Source organism: Ischnura elegans, chromosome 7, assembly GCF_921293095.1.
Source record: "Ischnura elegans chromosome 7, ioIscEleg1.1, whole genome shotgun sequence".
In the NCBI taxonomy this organism is placed as follows: domain Eukaryota; kingdom Metazoa; phylum Arthropoda; class Insecta; order Odonata; family Coenagrionidae; genus Ischnura; species Ischnura elegans.
This window is the reverse complement of record NC_060252.1, coordinates 96432187-96454397: the sequence shown is the minus strand read 5'-3', so window position 1 is coordinate 96454397 and position 22211 is coordinate 96432187. Positions and strand designations below refer to the sequence as shown.

At 36.9% G+C, this 22211-nt stretch overlaps 1 protein-coding gene across 1 annotated transcript in view; it reads left to right on the top strand.

Moving 5' to 3' along the window:
* Positions 1-22211, top strand: part of LOC124163048 (serine/threonine-protein phosphatase rdgC) — a 473289-nt gene that overhangs the window by 197783 nt on the left and 253295 nt on the right. The window contains exons 5-8 of the mRNA XM_046539832.1: positions 8525-8692; positions 19189-19355; positions 19745-19781; positions 20637-20786. Coding sequence (XP_046395788.1) covers positions 8525-8692; positions 19189-19355; positions 19745-19781; positions 20637-20786 — 522 coding nt within the window. The remainder of the gene's footprint in view (positions 1-8524; positions 8693-19188; positions 19356-19744; positions 19782-20636; positions 20787-22211) is intronic.

Below are 22211 nucleotides of genomic sequence, written 5' to 3'. Positions count from 1 at the left end.
GAAATGAATTTTTTTATTGTGTAATGTGTTAAAATTAGTTAAAAACCCTCCTTTTAGTACCCTGTTTTTTTTTATTTCCCCCCCCTGGTTTTGGACCCCCTCCCCCGAAGTAAGTAGTAAGCGCAACCTCCGTCTACTGCGTCATAGTGTGGGCTTGAGACGCCAACATCTTATTCAGCAGCCATGGAGGAAGATGGCCCAGTTGTGTAACTGGTAGCATACCTGCACAGAGATACGGATTTGATTCCCGGCAAGGCCAAATGATTTTTCAATGCTGAATTTCATCCTTAGTGTATATAAATATCCAGGAAAATGAATACCACGGAGTCACAGTCGGATACTTGATTCTCGCGTGTTTAATTCAAGAAAGTGTTGGATTGCTGAAGGAGACATTCAATGATATTCCTTGGGTCGATATCCGCCTTTGTATTTTGATATTTCGAAGAGAGGTTGGCCACTCAAAGAACTTCGTAATGATTTACAGTCACTCGAACGTAAGAAGTCACGGAGGACCGATGTCTTAAACCGATTTTTCTGATTCCTGAGGAATCAGTTGATTGCAGTTACATGTTTTTATTGAACCAAAAGTAGTTCAATCCATCTCATGAACCTCTCAGGTGAAGTAGAGGTCTTTTTATTACCCTTCACAACGTAGCAGCCATAGTTAAAACACCCACCGGTACTGATGAAAGTTCATCTATATGAGGATTTTTAAAAACCAAGGAGTAGGTATATTATAAGACTACATAATGCCGGTATAGATTCCGTCGGAGGTATACTGCTTTTGAAATTTTTGGTGGAAGATGGAACAAGGAATTTTTTGTGTTTCAGTACTTTCAAAATTAGGATCTAACTCTTGCATTGTCAGCATTTGTAATGTCAATCTTTTCATTGGATTGGACATGAGAAGGTTAAAGTCTAAGTCTCCCATGAATACTGGCGATCAATAAACTCGAATTTTCTCGCTCCAACATCTGCGTTTTAGTCTACAGGTTATTCAAAACGCAGGATTTTTTTCTGTCTTTCCACTATGAGAGATTTTAGGAAGTGAAAATATTGAGAAGTCTAATACCCTTTGCCTGTGTTTTTATTGTGCATTGAAGGCGTATATATTTGAAGAATGTCAGTGATAAAAATTACATAAGCGTATCACATCTCGAATGAATTGAATAATGTTCGAAAATGACCAATGTGATATTATTTCTGTAACAAATGTGACGATTAAGCAGCGCATGAAGTCATGATTCTATATAATGTCAATTGATGTAATTATCTTCAAATTTTTTAATGGTTTCGTGCAATAGATGAGTTCATTATTTTATTGACTATTTTATGACATTATTTGTAGAAAAGCTTGTTGGTGATGGAATAAAGTGCATTTTGCAATGGAATTTTGTCTTTTGATAAATGTTTTAAAGAAGGGTTGGACTGATTATCGGTATGGTGTTTCATAATATCTGCAGTATAATTCCAAGATGTTCCTAGCAATTTTTTAACGCCGGAATATAAATTTGCAAAGATATATCTCGTAAATTCTAACCAACAACCTTATATTCATTTCAGCGCTATCACCATCAGTGATTGCCGAAATTGATTTTGTTGCCACCCATTTGTCAAGTCTTTGTAAACAACTGTGTTCTACGATCATTATAGAGGACCAGGAAAATATTCAGCTACTGTTTCCCGGCCGATAATAACATTTATTAAGTTCGACTGGTTCCTAAATTATTCACATTTTCTCAATTTTTTTATCTTAATGATGCTTCAGAATATAATTTTCCCACGGCTTCGTTAGTGGTAGATGTTTTCCTTCTCTCTGATTTCCTTCCTTGATAATTTGATTAAAAAAAGGAGCAAATACCGAAAATATTTAATACTTTCGTTTGGGAATGAATGAAAGGGTTTAATACTTCCTGGTGATCAGGAAGAAGAGCTGTTATTCTTTACTTCTGGTCGTCTAAAATTATTTTTGACAATACGGATGCTAAATAAGATTAATTTTTATTTTTGAAACCTTATTTTCCTACTTTGAAAATCTCTTCTTCTTCTCGAAATCTCAAAATGTCGGTATCTCTTGCGAACACATTTGGTGCAAAATTTTGTTAGCATTTTCACTTTCTTCTTTTAAAAAACGCCATTGGCTCTTTTACAAGTGAATGTAGAAGTTACACACACGCCAGCAAGACAAAAACGTCAAAGAATAAGGAATCATTCGACACACGTAATCTTTGAAACTTTTTTCGGCCTTTTTTCGTGGGTTTTGACTCTTTGTTTTGCACATAAATTTAGGAAACTTTTTTTTTATTGAATTAAAAAAAAGGCATATTACAGCGATTTGATAAAATAGGAATTGTTTCTATGATGATCCGAGAGAAAATTTTGTTATTTTTGTAATAACGGAATTATGCATCACACATTATGTCAATTTTTCGTTTTCCTTATTTTTATTCCCCTCCTCGATAAACAGTGCACTAAGCCTATGACAATGAAGTTTTATAATTAAGCGACAATGGACGAACTCAAATTCCCATTTTTGATTCAAGCTTTCACGGCTCATCGTGGTAAAAGTGTGACGTTCGGGTGTATCGGTTTTTGCAACGATGTTTCGTGACCCACAGCTTGACACTACTTGAAAGGAATGATCCATCGAAGAAGTGACCTGCATGAAGACACGAAACGTCGGGGCAAAATCCGATACACAACGTGGCGTACACCCGTATATAACTCTTTAAACACTCATATTCTGGAAAGGAGCAAGGACGGTTCAAGTGGTAAGCAAAGTACGTGGCCGCGTAGGGTGGCAACAAAAAGCGCTTACCTAAGCTCGAAGTTCAATGTATTCAGTACTTATTAAAAAAGGAGATTAAAGGATGTGGGTTGATTTCATCATCATCACTGGTCAACAATCCTAGGATTGGTTTGACGCAGCTCTCCACTCAGTTCTCCCATCAGCTAATCTTTTCACACCTACGTATTTCTTCTCTTTCACATCCTTCTTCACTTGTTCCATATATTTTGTTCGAGGTCATCCTTTTCCGTTCTTGCCTTCCACTTGTCCCTCGACGATTGTCTTCATCAGGCCATCATGTCTCAAGATGTGGCCTACAAGGTTGTTCCGTCTTCTTGTTAAGGTTTTCATGAGGCATCTCCTCTCCCCTACTCTTTTTAGGACTCCTTCGTTACTAACTCGGTCGATCAATTTGATGTTCATCGTTCTTATGTAGCACCACATTTCGAAGGCCTCTATCCTTGCTTTCTCCGCTTCGGTCATTGTCCATGCCTCACTTCCGTATAGGAGCATACTCCAAATATAGGTTCTTTTAAATTGTTTCTTGACTTACATAATTAAGTTTCCCGCTGTAAGCAGGTCTTTCTTTTACTGCTCAAAATATTCACACAATCCAATAAATAAAAGCAATCACGTTTTAAGGTCATTTGTATTTGTATGTAAGTATTTGTATTTATTTTAAAATGCATTCAGGGAGAATCCCAAATACCTCTCGGGTTATTTTAGGGGGGAGAAGCAGTATGTTATTTTGCTTAAACTAGAAAAATGTCTGGAACCGGCCCTGGATAGAAGCCTTCTACCGCGGCAGGGTTCAAACCCGTGACCTACCTATTGGCACAGAAGGAATTCATCAAAGCTTCACATAAATCGACAAATTCTCGTGGATGCAGTAATTTATGTATTCAGCAGAGCAAAGCTCATCCCCTTTATGTTTTCCTCTCCTTATTCTTGTGTCAGCATCTTCCCTTCAAAACTTTCCCTCTCCTCCATAATGCCTGGGCCGTAATTATTTTCCAAATCGAACGTCGTCGCGCCTGGGTGGGGTTAAATTAAGTCCTGCCGGAAAACAAGGTGCCACTGATGGGGGAGGGCCCTTTCGGCATGGAAAGTGGTGCGGAAGTTCGTTAAAATGCTTTTTTCTCCCCTTCAATTCCTCTCTTTTCCCAAAAAGGTTCAGAAAATGAAGTCTTTAATTCCATATACTCATTAGCAAATGTCTGAATTCGTTAGCATTCGCCTTCGCGCCCCTTTTGTGTATGAGAGAATTTCATTTTTCCTGAAAAACAGGTGGGAGTCCGGAATATATTTGTTTTTTTCGTTTTATTTTTACCCCTGATCTCTAGTGATCCGTACATGTTTTGATGATGTAATCAAATGATGTCATACAGTCGAATCAACGACATCAAGGAAGTGAGCGCAAATCCCTGGTGGAATTTTCATGGCACACTCCATTTATCACATATAGTTGTACACTTTGATTTTCGATAGCCAAATCCTATTGAAAAATGAATTTAATTAATAATGAAAAACACTTTGTTACTTCCACAAAATTCACAGTTTCTATTTTATTACTTAATAAGGGGGATGGGTTGGGAAAGGTTATGTCGTTAACAAGGTTTCAATTTATGAGTATTTCTAGAATTTCCAAGGCGTCCATCCTTCTTCCTTATTACTCATCACCCTCCCAAAATCCCCCAACCCAACAACCCACCTGACAAACTGTGTTCCCCCTCCTTTTTATTTTCCACGAATTACCAATTCCAGCTTGAATCCAAACCTTTTCCCCCACCCTCACATTAACAACCACTATATATGTACATACCCCCCACCATACATTGTATGTATTTGAAAATGGTGTAATAGCCGAAACCGGTAATAAAATAGAAACTCTGTGAATTTTGTGAAGTAACAAAGTGTTTTTCGTTATTAATATGGAGCCCTTCCACCACGTAAAAGCTTCAAGTTTCGATTTCATGAATTTAATTGTTGAGAATTAAACTAGAATGTTATAGAATGAATTCTGTAAGCCTAAGGAGCATATAAAATATCTTTTATATTTTGTACCTGATGATTGCGAAGGTGATTCGTTGAAACGCGTCGTACGATAATAAATACTGTGGACATACACAAAGTTTTTCATTTTCATTTATCACTAATATTTGCAATAAATATAACAACATTGGCAAAAAACTAATAGCACTTTAAATTGAAAACTGATCAGTGTTTTATTCGATTGAGGACGGTACGTTTAATGCATGTTTCAGTGCATCCTTTGCGTTAAAGGACGTCATAAGTGTTCATTAAACCGTCGAATATTTCTAGAAAAACTCCACGTTTTGTTTATTGGAAAGAAATTAAAAAAAAAAATGAAATAACTTTTGCCAAAATGCAAAGGAAAATGGCGTACCTGAGGGTTAGTCCCAAAAGAAAGACCAATGAGCATGAATAATTCATCGATGTAATGGCTGTGCTAGCCTTTATTTGCAAACTCGTGGCGTTATTTTCAGCTTTCTCCAAAAATGCCATTTGAAATGGCCACGCATAAATGCATATCAAATATAAACAGAGTTTTGCGACCACTTGTGAGAGGGTTTACGAATTTTGGCCATGGAATGATACATTAAAGATTCATATAGGTATGTATGGAGGCATGTCAAAACGAAGTTAACTTTGCCTTCTCTTTTTATCTTTGAATATTTCAGGTAATTTTGGAAATTATTTATTTATATCCCTCATCCCAAAAACAGCACTTTTTGACCTTAATATCGGGGGGCTACAACAAATATCATCCAATATCACAAGCAATACATGTGTTGCAAGCAATTACACGTGGAGAAATAGGTAAGGGTCACCTACCCAGGCGGGGTTCGAACTGGCGACCGTTAGTTTGGCAGGCGAGGAGCCGAGGTCGGTGAATTAAATATGCTTCGGTATAAAGTACTTTGCTTCAAAATTATTTAAAGCGACTTTGTCAAATATATAAAATATATATAGTTCAATTAAAAAATATTATAGTTCAATTCATTTCCATAACGGTGCATTGTATTCGAGAACTAATGCTTCTCATAATGATTTAAATCACCTGTCAATAAGCTTTAAGTAGGTATTTAGTGTGAAACAAGGGGAATTTAACAACATCGTTATGTTCCATGCGAGCTGAGTGTGCCTTAGAAACCTCTTTGCCGTTTCCAAACCATTTTCTCGTGGTACACTCACATGGTTGAAATTTTTGAATCTTCAGGAATGGTGAATTGCGGTCGAATGGGGTTTCCTCCTTGTTTGAAAAGAGTACGTCAGGGAAATAGACTAACATGTAAATCGACAGTCATTCAAATTTTGTATTCCCAGGAGTAAATAACATTTTAACCAATTTCTTTTATGGTTAATTCTTTATTTGGCCATGAAAATAACACTTTTATATCTGAGTAAGCGAACTAAGCTGCTTTTATTACACCAGTCAAATAATACATACCAGAGAAACCACTGATCCACACCAACCAGAGAGGCGATTTTTAACTCACAAGGGGAGACCACGAAACTTGCTCCGCCTTTATCATTAATTTTAATTGCGACAAGCATAGACATGAGACTATTTTTTATCATCATGCTCGCAATTAAATTAATGAAAAAGTTGACACCGTATGATCAGAATGGAGACAACAATATATACAGCCATCACAAAGCCCCGAACCCTGGTCACCTGGGTGGTAGCCTTAAATGCTACCACTACCCTACCTGACCCATCTGCTATGTGCGATATCATGGAACTATACGCGGCTTGTGAAAAGTGCCGCATGAAAATTAATTATTTACAGCCAAACTAAGGCCAAAATACTAGTTCAGGGATGTGTTCACCAATCCGAAGGCCATAAAAAATACGGCATTGAAAAAGGCGGAGCAAGTTTCGTGGTCTCCCCTTGTCAGCACAACTGCGTGTCTGGCTTGAGTAATTCAACTCCGAATGCGTTTATTTCACAACCAAAAATGGACCTGGTTGTGTATGCTATAATTATTGAAGCTGCCTGGTGCGATGCACATTTTTTATCCTTTTTTTGTATAATTTATATTAAAGGCAAATTTTATCGGATGTCATTATACCCAAGTTTTGAAACCTATGTGATGTTATCGTTCAGATAAGTATAATTTCACTTTCCGATTTATCAAAACCAGTGTAAAGAATGGCTAGTTGATAAATATTTTTGTTTAGTGCGAAAGTAAAGGCTTTTAGATGTATTATAAAGTGTCAGTGTTACACCTATACTCAATTTTTCTATAGCCTTCGTAAATTTTTTTCTTAAACACTGCGAACATTTTGCTGGGTCAATTGACTTGTTTTCATGTCCTTGTTACATGAATTAGGTATTCTCTTTCACTGAATTCCAATATTCCGCTTGTATCGTCGCATGAATATTTTAAGATGCTTTGCTTTCGATGTTATCATTTTTTTTGTATGCAATTTTAGCAATGCACGGTATACCTTTAATTTTTTCACTCCTTTGAATGGGATACCGCAGTTGATGTTTGAACTTGGCCTGCACGTCTTGATTATAAAGCTTGTGTGTTCGTAAAGCATTCGATTTTATTTCCGATGGATATGTATGAAGCGTTTGATGTTGAACAATTTAGTAGCATTAAAATATTTGTGCACAAAAGACGTGTCCCCAGTACTAAATAAATTCTTTTTTGCATGGTGAATCATTGGGGGTGAAAAATTTCTGTTGCATCTCATGAATTATTATCTACCCATCTTATTCCACAAAATATGCAATTTTTAGCGACTTGTGGGACATTCTTCAATTATGTGAAAGCCAAATATGACTTCCCGTCATGTATATCACTTATATCTATTTTATTCACTCCTTATTTTCCACTATTAGACTTGTATATTTTTGTTGTGCGAGTATGTGTATCTATTTTCTGCATAGTCAAGTGCCATGTTGATTGAAAATTCATGTTGGTAGCAAGGAAGGGCGACATTAATGCAATTGATACTACATTCTGCCATTGATAATGTGCATGGGAAATAAGTTTCTATTACAAATGATAGGGATGAGCTACTTAGTTTTGGACTTAAGATTACATTTTTTCGTCCACTGTTATCATTAAAATTTTGCTCCACTATTGCGGAGCATCCTTGATAGGTTTAAGTTCAATTAAAATTTAGCTTAAGCTTCAAATTGTTGCGATAACGGAGTCATCTGTCACAACAGTAGAAGTGAAAAATTATAACTACTTTATATTTATTATTATACTTACAAAATATGTTTGATAACTAATTAATACACTATACAATCACTTCTACTGCTTCTTCTAACTAATATTAATGACCACTCGTTAGCCCCTGGCCACTGAGAAAAAAGCGGTGCAATAAACAAACAATTCAAAATCTTAATAATTGAAAATCGCGCCATTCATAAAAACAAAGGAAACGAATATAAATTCAAACAAATTCACCTTTTTTGTTCTACGTACTTAGTACTAAGGATGCTCAGATGAAAGAGCGAAACCTTGGAAGTTGACGGATAATTATTATTATCCAATGACCAAACCTCCGTAACTCATCCCCGACATTAACTAAAGAAAATAGTTGTCAAGAAATACAGCATAGATATAACTTTCCTCATAACATGTTGTTAGTGTTTCCTTCATTCTTCAGTGCCAAGCTAAATTTTCTTTATATTTTATTCCTGAGAGTCTTTATTAATTCAATTTTCGCTGCTTTTCCATGGATGACAGGTGTATCCACTGCACCCTCGCTACGTGGCTTCAATCGTCCGCGAGGCGACGGCGCGGCTCAAAGTGCTGCCCAACCTCAACCAGGCGTCCACGGCCCTCTCCCGCCAAGTGACCATCTGCGGGGACATCCACGGCAAACTGGACGACCTCCTCATTGTGCTGCACAAGGTATGACTGTGGTCATTACATGGTACTGCGTTTCGATGTAATGCTGGGCTTACAAGTATTGGAAGATTTATGTTACGTTAATGTTTAACGACGGTCTGAGCTCAAAAGAGTCCTCACACTTTTAACATTTTCGTTAGTTTTTGAAGTTGAAGATCTTCCTGAGCGAAGTTCATCTTCAACGTGTTTTCGACCTTTAAAAATGACTTGTACCAGCGAAAAACTTGTGTTCTTTACCACTTATGTTTCCCATAGGCCTTTTTCAACTTTTCAAAAGTCCCACTCACGGATTCACCAAGCTTAACACAATACTTTATCGCACAGCGTTGCTCTAAATTCTGATGCTCCATTTTTGTAACACGCAGCAAAAACGCAACTTCACTTATGGTGCTGTCAAAAATAATGTGTTTGATGTATGGAGTTGAAACTCGCGATGAGGAGGTGGACGAGATGAACAAATCGGTCTATCAGAAGCCGGTGGACACAACGTTGCCAGATCGCCCCCAATACTACCAGTCTCATGAATTTTCTCACACACCTCGTATTGCCTAATTTTAGGTAATTCTGTAGTCGACAGTATAAAACTTTTAGATTCTTGCACTGTGGCGTAACGTTTTACAACTGGAGGTTAATAACATACAACCTGTCGAGAACAAGGATTCTTTCCACCTGTCGGGGAGACAAATGAGGGAAACATCCACGAAAAGCAAACAAGAAAGTAAATCAGCTAGACAATATGTTTCCATAAAGCTTAGCAACGAGCAGTACAAACCAGCCTTTAAAACCGACGACTAATAAAAGATATACATTCGGGTAAATGGAAATATTTTCATTTCTCCATGTTTTCTGCGATGGAAAACTAAATTTTGTCTTACCATTAATCCGTCTCAAGTAGTGAATCCAAAAGACTGGCATGTACTACATTCTTTGCCTATACAGATATAAAAGAGATTCTTTGCTTTGGGTATCACAATAGCCATCGATTTCCAATCCACTCTAAATTGAACTGCTTTGACATCCCTAATAGTTCTGTGGCGGCCGCACCTCCTGTCTCGCCGCCACACCGCTTGTCCGGAGGCAAGTTAAAGCGCGCTCCGTCATCGCTTCCTTCCAACAGTCCAGATAGCCCAGCGGTAGCGCGGTAGCGAGGGCGGCCCGGGTTCGAATCTCCGAGTCGGAAAGTCTTATTATTTAATTTTTCTGGCCTTCGTGACTTCCCTTCTAGAAGTTTCTTTAATATTCAAGAAAAGTAAGATAGAACATTCTGGAAGTGGGCAAATCGAATAAATTCTGCGGCCTTTCGGCCGGCAGTTCAGTGTGGAATCGTACACAAATCAATAAACATCGTCCAAACCATTCCATTGAATCTTCATTGATAGCAGCCTACTTCGACGCCTGCTACAGTTCAAATTAATCGACTTTTAATCTCTTTGCTCTTTGTCGTCACTGTTCGCACTTACGAGTGTAGCGTAATAATCAACACCTGTTGATGATATTTTTAGGTGTAAGTTAGGTGTGTATACCTACAAATTTTGCGATATCACCAGGTCTGCTGGGTAAAAGTTTGGGTAGTTTTCCTGTTTCTTCAGCGCCTTTTTGGTGGGCAGCAGTCTGGCTGTATCTTTTTTACATTAACTTCATGTACAGGAATTGTTACATATTTGCTCGTAGCAGATGAGTGAAATTTTATTTGGAGGTCATATTGGCAGTCTTTGACAGGTAGGTTTTTCGGATATAATAGAAAATGACAGCATTTTTTGGAATAAAGCGTGATTTTCGTAAACGATTTTTTTCTACTTTACTTCTCCTGAGGCTTAGATGAAGCATTATAGAGCATCTTGTCAATAAAAGGGTATTTCCTACTTTATATTACCTTCTGCTCAACTTCATTCCAAGGGTTAGGCATAAATTTTGGTTTTAAATCAGCAGCTTCCTTGTGTAATGCGACTTCTGTTGTATTGAACAAGGTATTCGTCGGATATGTGAGAGATTTCATTTTAGCAGAATTTGTAAATAATAAGTTTGTGATATTCGCGTGCTCTATCATTTCTTACCCGATTTTTTTCTGTGAATTCTCACGTGGAGAAAATAAAAAAAACCGTTCGCACGGTATTCTGTGCGTGTAATCAGGATTATCAAAAGCCTGCTCCCCAAAAGATGCATGTGATCCGTTCGGTCTTTGCTGTTCTTTTTCTTCCTGCCTCTGATTAATATCCCATCTGTTCGGCGTGATAGGATTCTAACCTTCATTTCTGCGCGGCACCTATTCTTTTTCTTTATCCCCACCTCCAACTTCCTTGGCAGGTTTCCAAAAGGGCCAATAAAATGCATGGTCCCTTTTCCGTTTCCCCGTTTATTCTCTCTCTTAGTCCAGATAAATTTCCTGTTCGGCTCGCTTCTTTCTCTCGGGCTATTAATCTAAGCTGACGTGTCTTCCGTCCTTCCATCGCTCACCATATCCCTCTCTCGCATACAAAACCTTTTGTAAAACACTGCTTCCTCCGCTTGTTTTGCTCGTTCGCAGTAACCCCAATTGACCCAATCCATAAACCCCCGCGTCCCATAACAGATCGCCTCATACTCCCTCCGCTGTCTCCCGGCATCTCATGAATATAACCAGAGTTGGCGGATGTGACTAGATGGAATTTCCTGACGATAAAGCGAGAGGAGAAGTCAACAACTGCGTGAAGTGCTACGGAAGTACGTAACCGAAGGGATTCAAGGTCAGGTTATATTCGAGGAAGGTGCGTGGGGCGGTGTGGGAGTATGAAATAGCTACTAATTTATTGGTACAACGTAATTTGCCATCCTTTACAATGGATTAATAGTAATTGAAGGAATATAAGGTCGTGATGAGTCAATTTTAGCACCCCCTTCCTGTGATTTTTAGCATATGGAAACTAAAAATCGCCAAATTAATGACCTCGTTTTGACAGGTGTTTGGCAAACTTGGACTTGTTTCAGCACAGAAATGACCTTTTATGCTCTTAGATGCGATAATTGCATTTACAATTTAACGTAACACACTTCTATAAGTGTGACCTGTTCTAGTTTTTTGTAATCCCTACAGATAACTTTTATATCAGTGCTAAAATTATTTCTATATCGGTGAGGATTGTAACGCTCGAACACTCGGAATGGCGATAGGTTTGCCTTTTTACCCGATGGTGATGGAGGTATTAATGGATGGGCTCTTACTTTAGCTTCGAATGACCCTTTGGTAATAAAGAATGGTTGTGACAATGGCTATGAAAACGGGATACGCAACTATAAGCCGCTAAAAATGATGTTCTTACCGTTCGAAGCTAGCAAGGTGATTAAATTAAGAATGTGAAAAAAATAGATAGTTTTTAATCTGATGAAAAATTTCTCGGGATTCCCACCGGGTGTGGTATTGGGTTAATTCTCCCAACGTTTCAATGGCTGAGTCTGCCATCGTCTTCAGGGGTTAACTCTTAATGGTACTTTTTTACGGTACTTATTTATTTATTCATATCTAGAGTATGCTCCAATACGGAAGTGAGGCATGGACAATGACCGCAGCGGAGAAAGCAAGGATTGAGGCCTTTGAAATGTGGTGCTACAGAAGAATGATGAAAATCAAATGGATCGACCGAGTTAGTAACGAGGAAGTCCTAAGAAGGGTAGGAGAGAAGAGAAGCCTCATGAAAACCTTAATAAGAAGACGGAACAACCTTATAGGCCACATCTTGAGACATGATGGCCTGATGCAGACAATCGTCGAAGGACAAGTGGAAGGCAAGAATGGAAAAGGAAGGCCCCGAACAAAATATATGGAACAAGTAAAGAGAGATGTGAAAGAGAAGAAATACGTAGGTGTGAAAAGATTAGCTGATAGGAGAACTGAGTGGAGAGCTGCGTTAAACCAATCCTAGGATTGTTGACCAGTGATGATGATGATCCCTGGTTGCCGTTATTGTTGTGTGCGCATGTTGCGATTAATTATGGCATTCCAGGCACTACTCAGTTGGAAAGTTTGAAGTCCATCCTATTACCTCGGTCATATTAAACCTTCGTATTTTTTAAGTCCATCCTGTGACCGAGGTAATAAGATGGACTTCAAAAACACGAAGGTTTTGTGCCGCACTAATAACTATTGGGATAAAATTGTAAAGGAGGCAATTTCTATTAGCCTTGAGGAGAAGAGCTTAAACCGAGATAAAGGCTTCCAACTGAGCAGTGCCTGGAATGCCATAATTAATCGCAGCAACCGCGCACAACAATAACGGCAACCAGGGATATGAATAAATAAATAAATACCGTAAAAAAGTACCATTAAGAATAAACCCCTGAAGACGATGGCAGACTCAGCCATTGAAACTTTGGGATAATTAACCCAATACCACACCCGGTGGGAATCCCGAGAAATTTTTCATCAATCTATAATCCGGGAAAACCTAAAATTTTACAAAAGTTTTTAGCCTCTTCATCATGCGATAGGTAGCGTGCAATATCATTTCGAATTCCCAGCTTAACCGTTTGAGTATGCGCTCAACTTACTGGTGTTGCATGGCGTAAGTTGGAATTGAGTTTGGATTGAAATGCTAGGAATGTCTCTTGTGAGAGACTTGAACCTGGAACTAAATCATTGCTTCTTCAGCGTAAACGATGATAAATGTGATATCTAATCTTTATTTAATCTTCTTTTCCGTTAGTATGTCTATGGAAACTCTGATCGATTAAGCGTCGCGGGCATAAAGGCAAACTGCATGACTTCACGGCTTGAGGTTCTTTCGTACGATGGCCCAAGAAAAAATATTATTTCCCATTTGCGTCAACAGCGTCTCAGAAAACATAGTAACTTGGATTGTAAAACTGCACTTTCTAATCGCTGTTAAAGATTCATGGCCAGGAAAACGGAGTCGTTTGGATTTTTATCGTGAATTTCTTTCTTAAATTGCTCCAAGTGCTTGAATAGAAGCTTACTTTCTCAGGATAATAAAGAATAAACCTCATAAAAGAGTTGTTATGGCCATAGCATGAGTATTTATTTTCCTCTGTTTATGTAAATGTGTACAATTATGCTGGATATTAGTTGAACAGGGGGGTATATAGGAAAACACTTTCACATCCACAACTTAATTGAATTCAGAATTTTTGAGGAAAAATAAATACTTGAACATACTTTGATTGGAATTGGAATTGCTTTTGAACTATGAATTGAACTTACTTATGTTAATTTACAATATTGACATAAGTAAGTTCTAGATAGTTCTAGCATATTTACAAAACGTTAGTTTTACAAAATTCACTAATCAAGATTTGAAAGAAAAACATTATAAATCTAGGATTAATTATGAAAATAAATCATTTACTATGCATGTGGTTATTTATCATTTTTCAGGTGAAAATACTGTAATGCTACATTGTTTTGTAAGAGATGAGAACTTGTAATTAAAATAATTTTTTTTAAATTATGAATTATGCTAAAATAATTATCATTGGTGTAATGTAAATGAGATGATCCCTTTCCATTGTTCACCACTTCTGTCTGGGTTGGTGTATTTTCCCACCAAGTGGTTTCCCGATTTTATTACCTTGGCAGCACAGTATCCTTAAGGGCGCAATAAAACGCTTTCCTATGCGTTACCCTGACTTTTTGTCCCACGCGTTGAAAGTGGTGGTTTGAGCATTGAAACGGTCGGCCACTAATAAATATGAAATTGTGGAAAAAATGCATTCGGTGTATTTCTCACTATGTATCCGCATCTAATTGGTTAGATAATACCCTGATTGTACCAAAACACCGGTCTGGTGTCTTCATTAGGATACAAACTAGCATTTTTATTTCCTTAAAACAATTATAAGACCTCTTCCTCCGTCCACTATTTGATTGTTCCTTCAGATATCCCCCTTCCTTCTCATTTTTACTGCTAGCCAAAAAATCCATCCACTCCTCCCATTAATCTCTTCCATAACCAGCGTAGTGGCCCCGCTCGAAAGAAATTAATGATATTTCTCTCTAGAGAGGTCCTTTTTCTCTTTAAAATGTCTCAAAGGTTTTTCTTCTTCTGTGACTCCTCAAAAGTCTCTTAATTGCTTTCTTGCGCGTTTCCGCTTGCATAAGATCTCATCAATAATTCTGTTGCCCTCGAGCAAACAAACATGGCGTGGATCCATTAACAAGGGAGGAACTTATTTAAGGGTCATTTTATCGGAGTGGACTTCCAGTAACCCTCCGTTGTTTAAATTATGAAAGTAATTTCAAATATTTAATGCATGTCAGTTGCTTCCACTTGCAGAACCTCACATTTATAGTGGCTTATGACCACATCACTACGGAAATTAAAATGGCTAGTTTATTTAAGACGTAATAGCATTCATTTAAGATGGTATTTATGCATCCACCAACCTTAAGATCTTATTTCTGAATGAGAATATGATTCATTTTCTGCTGTATTTTTTCTGCTACACAATGAGTAAATTTATACTCTATTTTATGGTGTTCATGGTAAAGCGATTCCGATGACCAGTCGGTGAGTTGCCTTGAGAAAAAAGTTTAGTAAATCATAAAATGCAATTTTTTATCATCAATAGGTACTCTTATATTGTAGTTGTTAAGGTAGCAAAAATTATTGCCTGCATGCCTTACATACATATGACAAAATGGCGCGCTATACAATAATAGTAGGTCATTACCTATTCTGTAAATCAATGATGAAGATTGTAATTCCATTAAAATGAATCATTCAGTTTATATTCGTGGAAATCTCATTATATGTTGTTCTTTATCAATTATTTAATGATATTATACTCGGTTAAAGTGGTCTCAAATAAACAAGTAGAGATAATCATTCGTAATCGATTGTTTTTCTTTAGCTTTTTAATTTACAGCTGTTTAATACAACTGAACTTTCTTCAGATTTCATACCTCCAGCGTATACAGATAGATGAATGCAACGGTTCCCTGTTATTTATTTTGAACTATCCTGACGATCTACTACAACCATGTGTCAAGAGTGCATCAGAGTGACATATCGCAATATTACCTTTTGCTCTCACCGAAGCCATTGCGATTTCAATGGTCATAATTGTAGTTTATTTCACAGCTACTGGTAAACTCATATTTTTGTAGCAGTTGGTAAAATATTCTAAATATTCATGACGTAAGGTGTTATAAAAATAAGCATTTAAGTATTCAATGCCGAACTCGGGTTATAAGCCTTATCGAACCTGTCCGTTAAAAAAAAATAGCTGCTCTAAACCGAGTTACGGCCCCTTGGCATTCCGCAATCGATTATTCAAAAGCATTTTTGAAGGGTTGTTTACAACGGTTCGTTTGAAATTACCGACTATTTTGATGGTTGAAGTGATAAACATCCCTTTCACGTCCCAAAGATAGTCTGTGCAATTTAGTCCATCCGTCGACACACCAGTGTGAGTGATAGCATACCCCACAGGATAAGTACGAATATTCCTCGCCCACAAACCAAGAGTGAGGAAATTCTTGGTTAGCTAATAATCAGCACAAATGCCTTCGACGAATGGGTTATTTCATAAACTCATAACGAGGCTAAGTAAGTTTATTTATTTTATTGTACTTTACATTATTGATCCCGAGGTCGGTGCGCAAAATATAAGGCATTGCCCTATAGTTTTATTTTTATTTTTTTATTTTATTCTCAAACCACCTCTTATTGGCCATTTTACACCGGGGTGTTCAACAAATGTAACGTACGTAACAAATGTAAGTAAACGTACACAAATGACCATGCACTGGACCGGGGAAACCTACCCAGGCGGGACTCGAACCCGCGACCTCTTGTTTGGCAGGCGAGAACGTTACCCCTACGCCACCGAGGCCGGCAAATAGTTCTGTTACCATTCATGTAAAAGCTGATAGAACCGCCTAAAGATATGAAGGTGTGGTGGAATTTCAAATATGACGAAGTTTTATTGATTACCAAAACGCTTTTATAAATATTTACAAAATTTGTAAATTTTCATGGTTAGCAATCCAATTTTACTGACAGGCTCTGTATTTCAGACCATTTTTCTCATTATGTGGGAAACAGGTATAAAAATGGATGTGATGTCATTCTCAGTCACTATATTTGGTATTAATCCCATTAGGTACATACTTAAGGAAGCAGGTTTTCACGTACTGTTAAATTATTGAGTCTTAATCGCCAAAATGTTGTTATTTCCAATTTTTCAATTAGCTCCTATGGAAGTTTTTTCAATCTGGATAAGTCAATATTCATTTTATAGTATTGCGACAATCGCTACTCTGATTGTTATGTGAAACCTGTCAGATAAGCCATTAAGTAAGATAGCAATTAACTGCCGAACAGAAGTATGACCCCTATGTGTTAATCGAAACATAGTACTTGTTAGGTTATAACGTAACTCAGTCATACATTTTTTAATCAAATTTGCAAAAAAATTAATGATTTTTGAGGCACATTTGCAGTATGCCTACGATAAAAATATCATCATGCGTCCATCATTTCGAGGATAAGTTGAGAGTATTTCATATCTCTATTGATTTTTATAGAGATCTGAAGCTGCAATACGGAACTTGTAATCATATGATAATTTCCCATCAAAATGCGGAATCGTTAGATTCAGGCTCAATGTTCAGCTTAATGGGCTCATGAGGTAAGCTCTTATCTCGCAAGCGGACGAAAGTGGTGTCTGACTCGATTCATGGTGTCATAGACCTCATTTTCCGCCAATCTCACTTCAATCTCTCGGGTACAAATGAAATTTACGCCCTCTGATCGAGGTCCTAATCACTCTCCCATGGTTCAAACCCTGTCTTGCTGTGACAACTTTCGTGATGAGGCAATGCCTTCGCTGTCGCGAGATTAAACGGGTTTTGGGATATCATTTCGGAGAGGTATCGCAAAAGGTCTATTTGTGTTTTACAGGCAGAGATTTTTTTATCCTGCTTCACGTCCGATCGATTTTATTCTTCGATGTTTGCGTAAGATTTTGAGTAAGCTTTTAACCCATTATGACCCAATGTTGCTTCTAACTAAGCAACATCAAAAATGTATATCTTATATGCTCTATTTAGGAAAAAAGTAAACTACGCATTATTTTGTGTTGTTAATTGTAATGACGAAATATTCAGCTGCCACGATAATTATGATTGATTGAAAAATTTTCAAGTTTTCACTATGAAAAATCTTGAAATTTGAAATATCACGAAAGTAGCTCTGGGTTATAAAGGGTTAAGTGCAAAAAAATAAATGAGAAGATAAAGCATTGTCTTCATAAGTGCTTGCATCTTTAGGAATTTCAGTAAGAGTATACTTTTCCAGCGTCTATCTAAAAATTAATTTTCATAGACTTGGTTTTTACAATTCACTTACCCTTAAAGAGTTTATGGACCGCGTGAAAGGTTTTGTTGGAGTGGAGGAGAACTTTAACCGATGGGTAAACTTGATTTGAGCAGATTTTAATATATTATAACGCATTTTTAGAATTTTGATGGTGACACTGAATTTTAATATCATTACTCTTGTTTGTGTATTTACGCATAAATAAAGTTTAGATGAATAGTGCATTTGCAGAAAAAACCAACGCCTCGTGGTTAACTTCAACAGAAGTCCTACGGCATTTATCAGCACTCCGTGTTGATTGTGTTTAAAGAGTACTCCTACTTAGTCTCAAGAATATTATCCAGGAGTATTTTTCCTATAGTTTTTGGCATTATTTCAGTACGTATTCACTATATAACTGCTATATTTATTGGTACTCCACCGGCAGTATTTATCTGTATTCCTGCTATATTCATTCAGTTATTATAATTATTAGGCAAAGAACACAATATCATCACGAAGAGATTTGGAGTCGTTGGGAAAACAATGAAAAGAATCGTTGATTGATTACATTGATAAAAGGAAATTTAAAGAAGAAATATTAAAAAAGAAACTCTTGAAAGCCTAGATTCAGTTCAAAAGTCGACATTCCTGGCTACCGGCCTTCTGTGGCTTCAAAGAAGTAGGTAGAATTACACAATGTATTTCTGGCTGATTACTTTACTACACGTACATATACCACACAGATAGATAATCATTAAAAACTCACATGTTGACAGCTCAATTCAAACATCCGATTTGAATTTCACTTGTTAAATTATTTGAATTTACTGAGTTCATTTGTTACATAATACGGACCAGATATTTTACGGCACAATGGGGACAAATAAATGGGTGCTACACGCACAATGTAGACCGTTTTCCTGATCATTAAACTTCACAGAAAAGAACATGAGATGCAAAATGCATGACCATTTACATTTTAAGCATTAATTTCTGTGTTGGAATTCAAATCCTACCTTAAATCACTATATCTATGGTTGACAACGTGTTATTAAGATGATAGTGTAAAGCGTACTTATTTATTGCCATGCATGTGAATAGGGGGACCGGCTCATATTCTGTTGGCCATTAATTTGGTATAAAATAATCGATAATATCTTTATAATCCACAACATTTGAGTAATATGTTCGTTTAATTGGTTTTAGAATGGCCTGCCCTCAGCCGAGAACCCTTACGTGTTCAACGGGGACTTCGTTGACAGGGGTAAAAGGTCAATTGAGGTGTTGATCATCCTCTTGACCTGCTTCCTGCTATTCCCCGGAGCCGTCTACCTGAACAGAGGCAATCACGAAGATCATATTATAAACTTGCGGTAAGTTGGACGACAAATCTTCTTTGTATGGTTTAAAATGTGGAGTACGTATGACAATAAATTGGTTAATATTATTTAAGGTGCTACCTTGAGTTTAATTGTCTCTTATCGTAACTATTACGTTGGCCACTCTATGCAAGAAATAATTTTGTTCATCATATAATTTTTGCTTATGCATCAAGAATGAAAATTCACTTGAAATAACCAGTATGCATATATGAATAGCTACCCTAACCAAAACTCGCAAGATGAAAAGAGCGATGTTCACCAACTATGAGATAAAATGGTACTAGTTGCCAGTTTAAAACCTCCAAATGCCTCTCCATAAGTTGAGCAACCCAATTTTTATTTTAAGAAATAGAAAACTCATGGTTATTCATTTATTTCAGGTATGGCTTCGTTCGGGAGATGAGGACTAAATATAGGGTAAGAGCTTTTCTTTGCTTCTGATACCCTTTGCCAAAACATTAATTTTCGAAGAAGTTAAAATCACTGTCTTACAAATTTGCACTTTTCCTTATTCCTGTCTATAATATAAGTATCGTCTCCTCATTTCTCTAATTAATTCACTTTTGGTTACAAAACTTGTATGTAAATGCTTTCTTGAAGTCAATTATTCTGAATTCTTTGGATGATGAAGGGAAAGGACCGTTCCATCACCATTATCCAATAAAACGAATCTTTGGAAGGTCTCTTTTTGTCCAAAAAAAAACATCGAATTGGCATAAAAGTGGTGAACATTAAGTGGTCTCCATCACACCATTAATAATAGTTTTGAAACAAATAAAATATTTATTTTAAGAAATGTTTTCTAAATGCAAACACACAAAGAATTGTATTAAAAGAACTAAAGTAGATGCTTTAATCACATTATATTGTATTGAAGTCAAAGTGATGTTTACATTCAAAATATAAATTATGATACTGTAACATAGCAACTAACAAAAAAAAAGCAACTGCATGAAAGTTGAGCACATCAATTTTATTAATTTTGTTTTTTAAATTTGAAACTGTTAGCTAAAAATTTTTATTGAATATTTTATGCACTGTAAAATTAATTGTTGATACTTGAACTCTTTTATGTTGATTTTATCTGCCATTCAATCACGTAATAAACCTTGAAAATGGGAATTATTTTATAGAGAATATTTATTTTATAAAGGAGAAATTTAAACCTCAAGAGTTCATTTTTAAATATAAAAAAGAAGTCAAGAACAAAAGAAATATCTTGTCTATAGAGTTCAGTGGGGTGAGCATTTATGAATCTCATCTGTGTTGCAGCAACACGCGGATCGACTGCTGGTGCTCATCGAAAGAATGTACCGGTGGCTCCCCCTGGGAACTCTCGTCGACAACAAGGTGTTCGTCGTCCACGGAGGAATCTCTGACGTCACCGATCTCACGGTCATAAGGAACGCTGAGCGGCAAAAGGTAAGGAACATGCTGCATCCTCCGCTCGTTCAAAATTATCACTTCACGTACGCAATTTTTCGGATTGGTGTGGTGGTAGTATTTTATATTTCCACCCTGTGGGCCCGCAATCACATCTCAACGGTCCTCTTATGCTCCATGCCAATTATTTTTATCATTTGGTAAAGCATTTCTTCTTTCTCCTGTCTCCTCGTAGTTTAACTTCCAAACTTACCCTCCGAATTTCTTTCTTTTCAAATCAATTTGAAGTTTTCAGTGGTTCGCAGAACTTCACCATCAACAGGAGTCCTAATGTTAGATGGCCTATTTCTTCGGAACACCACGATTTCACTCTTATCACTGCTAATGTGATTTTGAACTGAAATTCATGGGTAAAAAATACATAAGTATACTGTGTGATTGAGGAAAACACCTCTTTATATTTACACTTTGGTTTCTTCCAGTACTATCATATCCGTTTGAGGTCTTCCCGTAAAATAAAGCAGTCCTTAGAACAGTTTCTCATCGCGTGATCGAGATATTCCAATGGTGAAATCATGCGTGGTAAAATTTACATAGATTCTATTTTGATCGTTTTTCTCTTTTGTTTTTTTTATTTCAAGAAATTAAGTGTTAGAATTCGTGTCGAGGTCATTATACTGATTAATATGGATTACGTGTTAGCCGAATTCGTATCAAGCCCTTTGGCGTGCCTGCTCTAATCTCGTATACATTTCCTAAACATTATAATTTTTTCAGTCCCACAACCCCTTTCCGCCATTGATCCCTGATGAAATGGTTCTCGTGATTTCGTGTTATCGACGCGTTCCATTTGTATTTCATATCAGTTTTCTTCGTCTCCAGTCGGTTCTATTTCTGGCGCTGTAGCTTCAATTTCCGCCCATCATTCAAACTTCAGCGCTACTGACTTTGAATTCCTGTATCTTATTCAATAAAATTCTCATCGAAGAATTATTTAATATGCTTTGAAAAGGTAACGCAAACCACTTCATGGGATATTATTTCAACAAATTGGAGAAACATATTTCGATAGGTAGTCATTCAAAGTACACTGGAGTCCCGCAATCCCGAACTTATTGGGATCACACCCTGTTTGGATCATTTGCCGAGGCAGCGGGGTAAAGTTCTCGCCTGCCAAACAGGAGGTCGCGGGTTCGAGTCCCACCTTAGTAAATTACCCCTATCCAGGGCATTCTGTTTGTGCGCGTTAAACTGGTAACATTTTTATTATGATATTGTACAAGTTACAAGTTGGCTATTTGCCAGGTGGTAACAATTTATACAAAAATAAAAACAAAAACAAAAATATTGCAAATTAAAAATACATTACCAAAATGAAACTAGAAAGTGAATATTTAAAATTCAGAGATATTAATTTTCCAATCCTCTCCACCTCTTCTTGAAAATCCTTACGTTGTTGGGGTA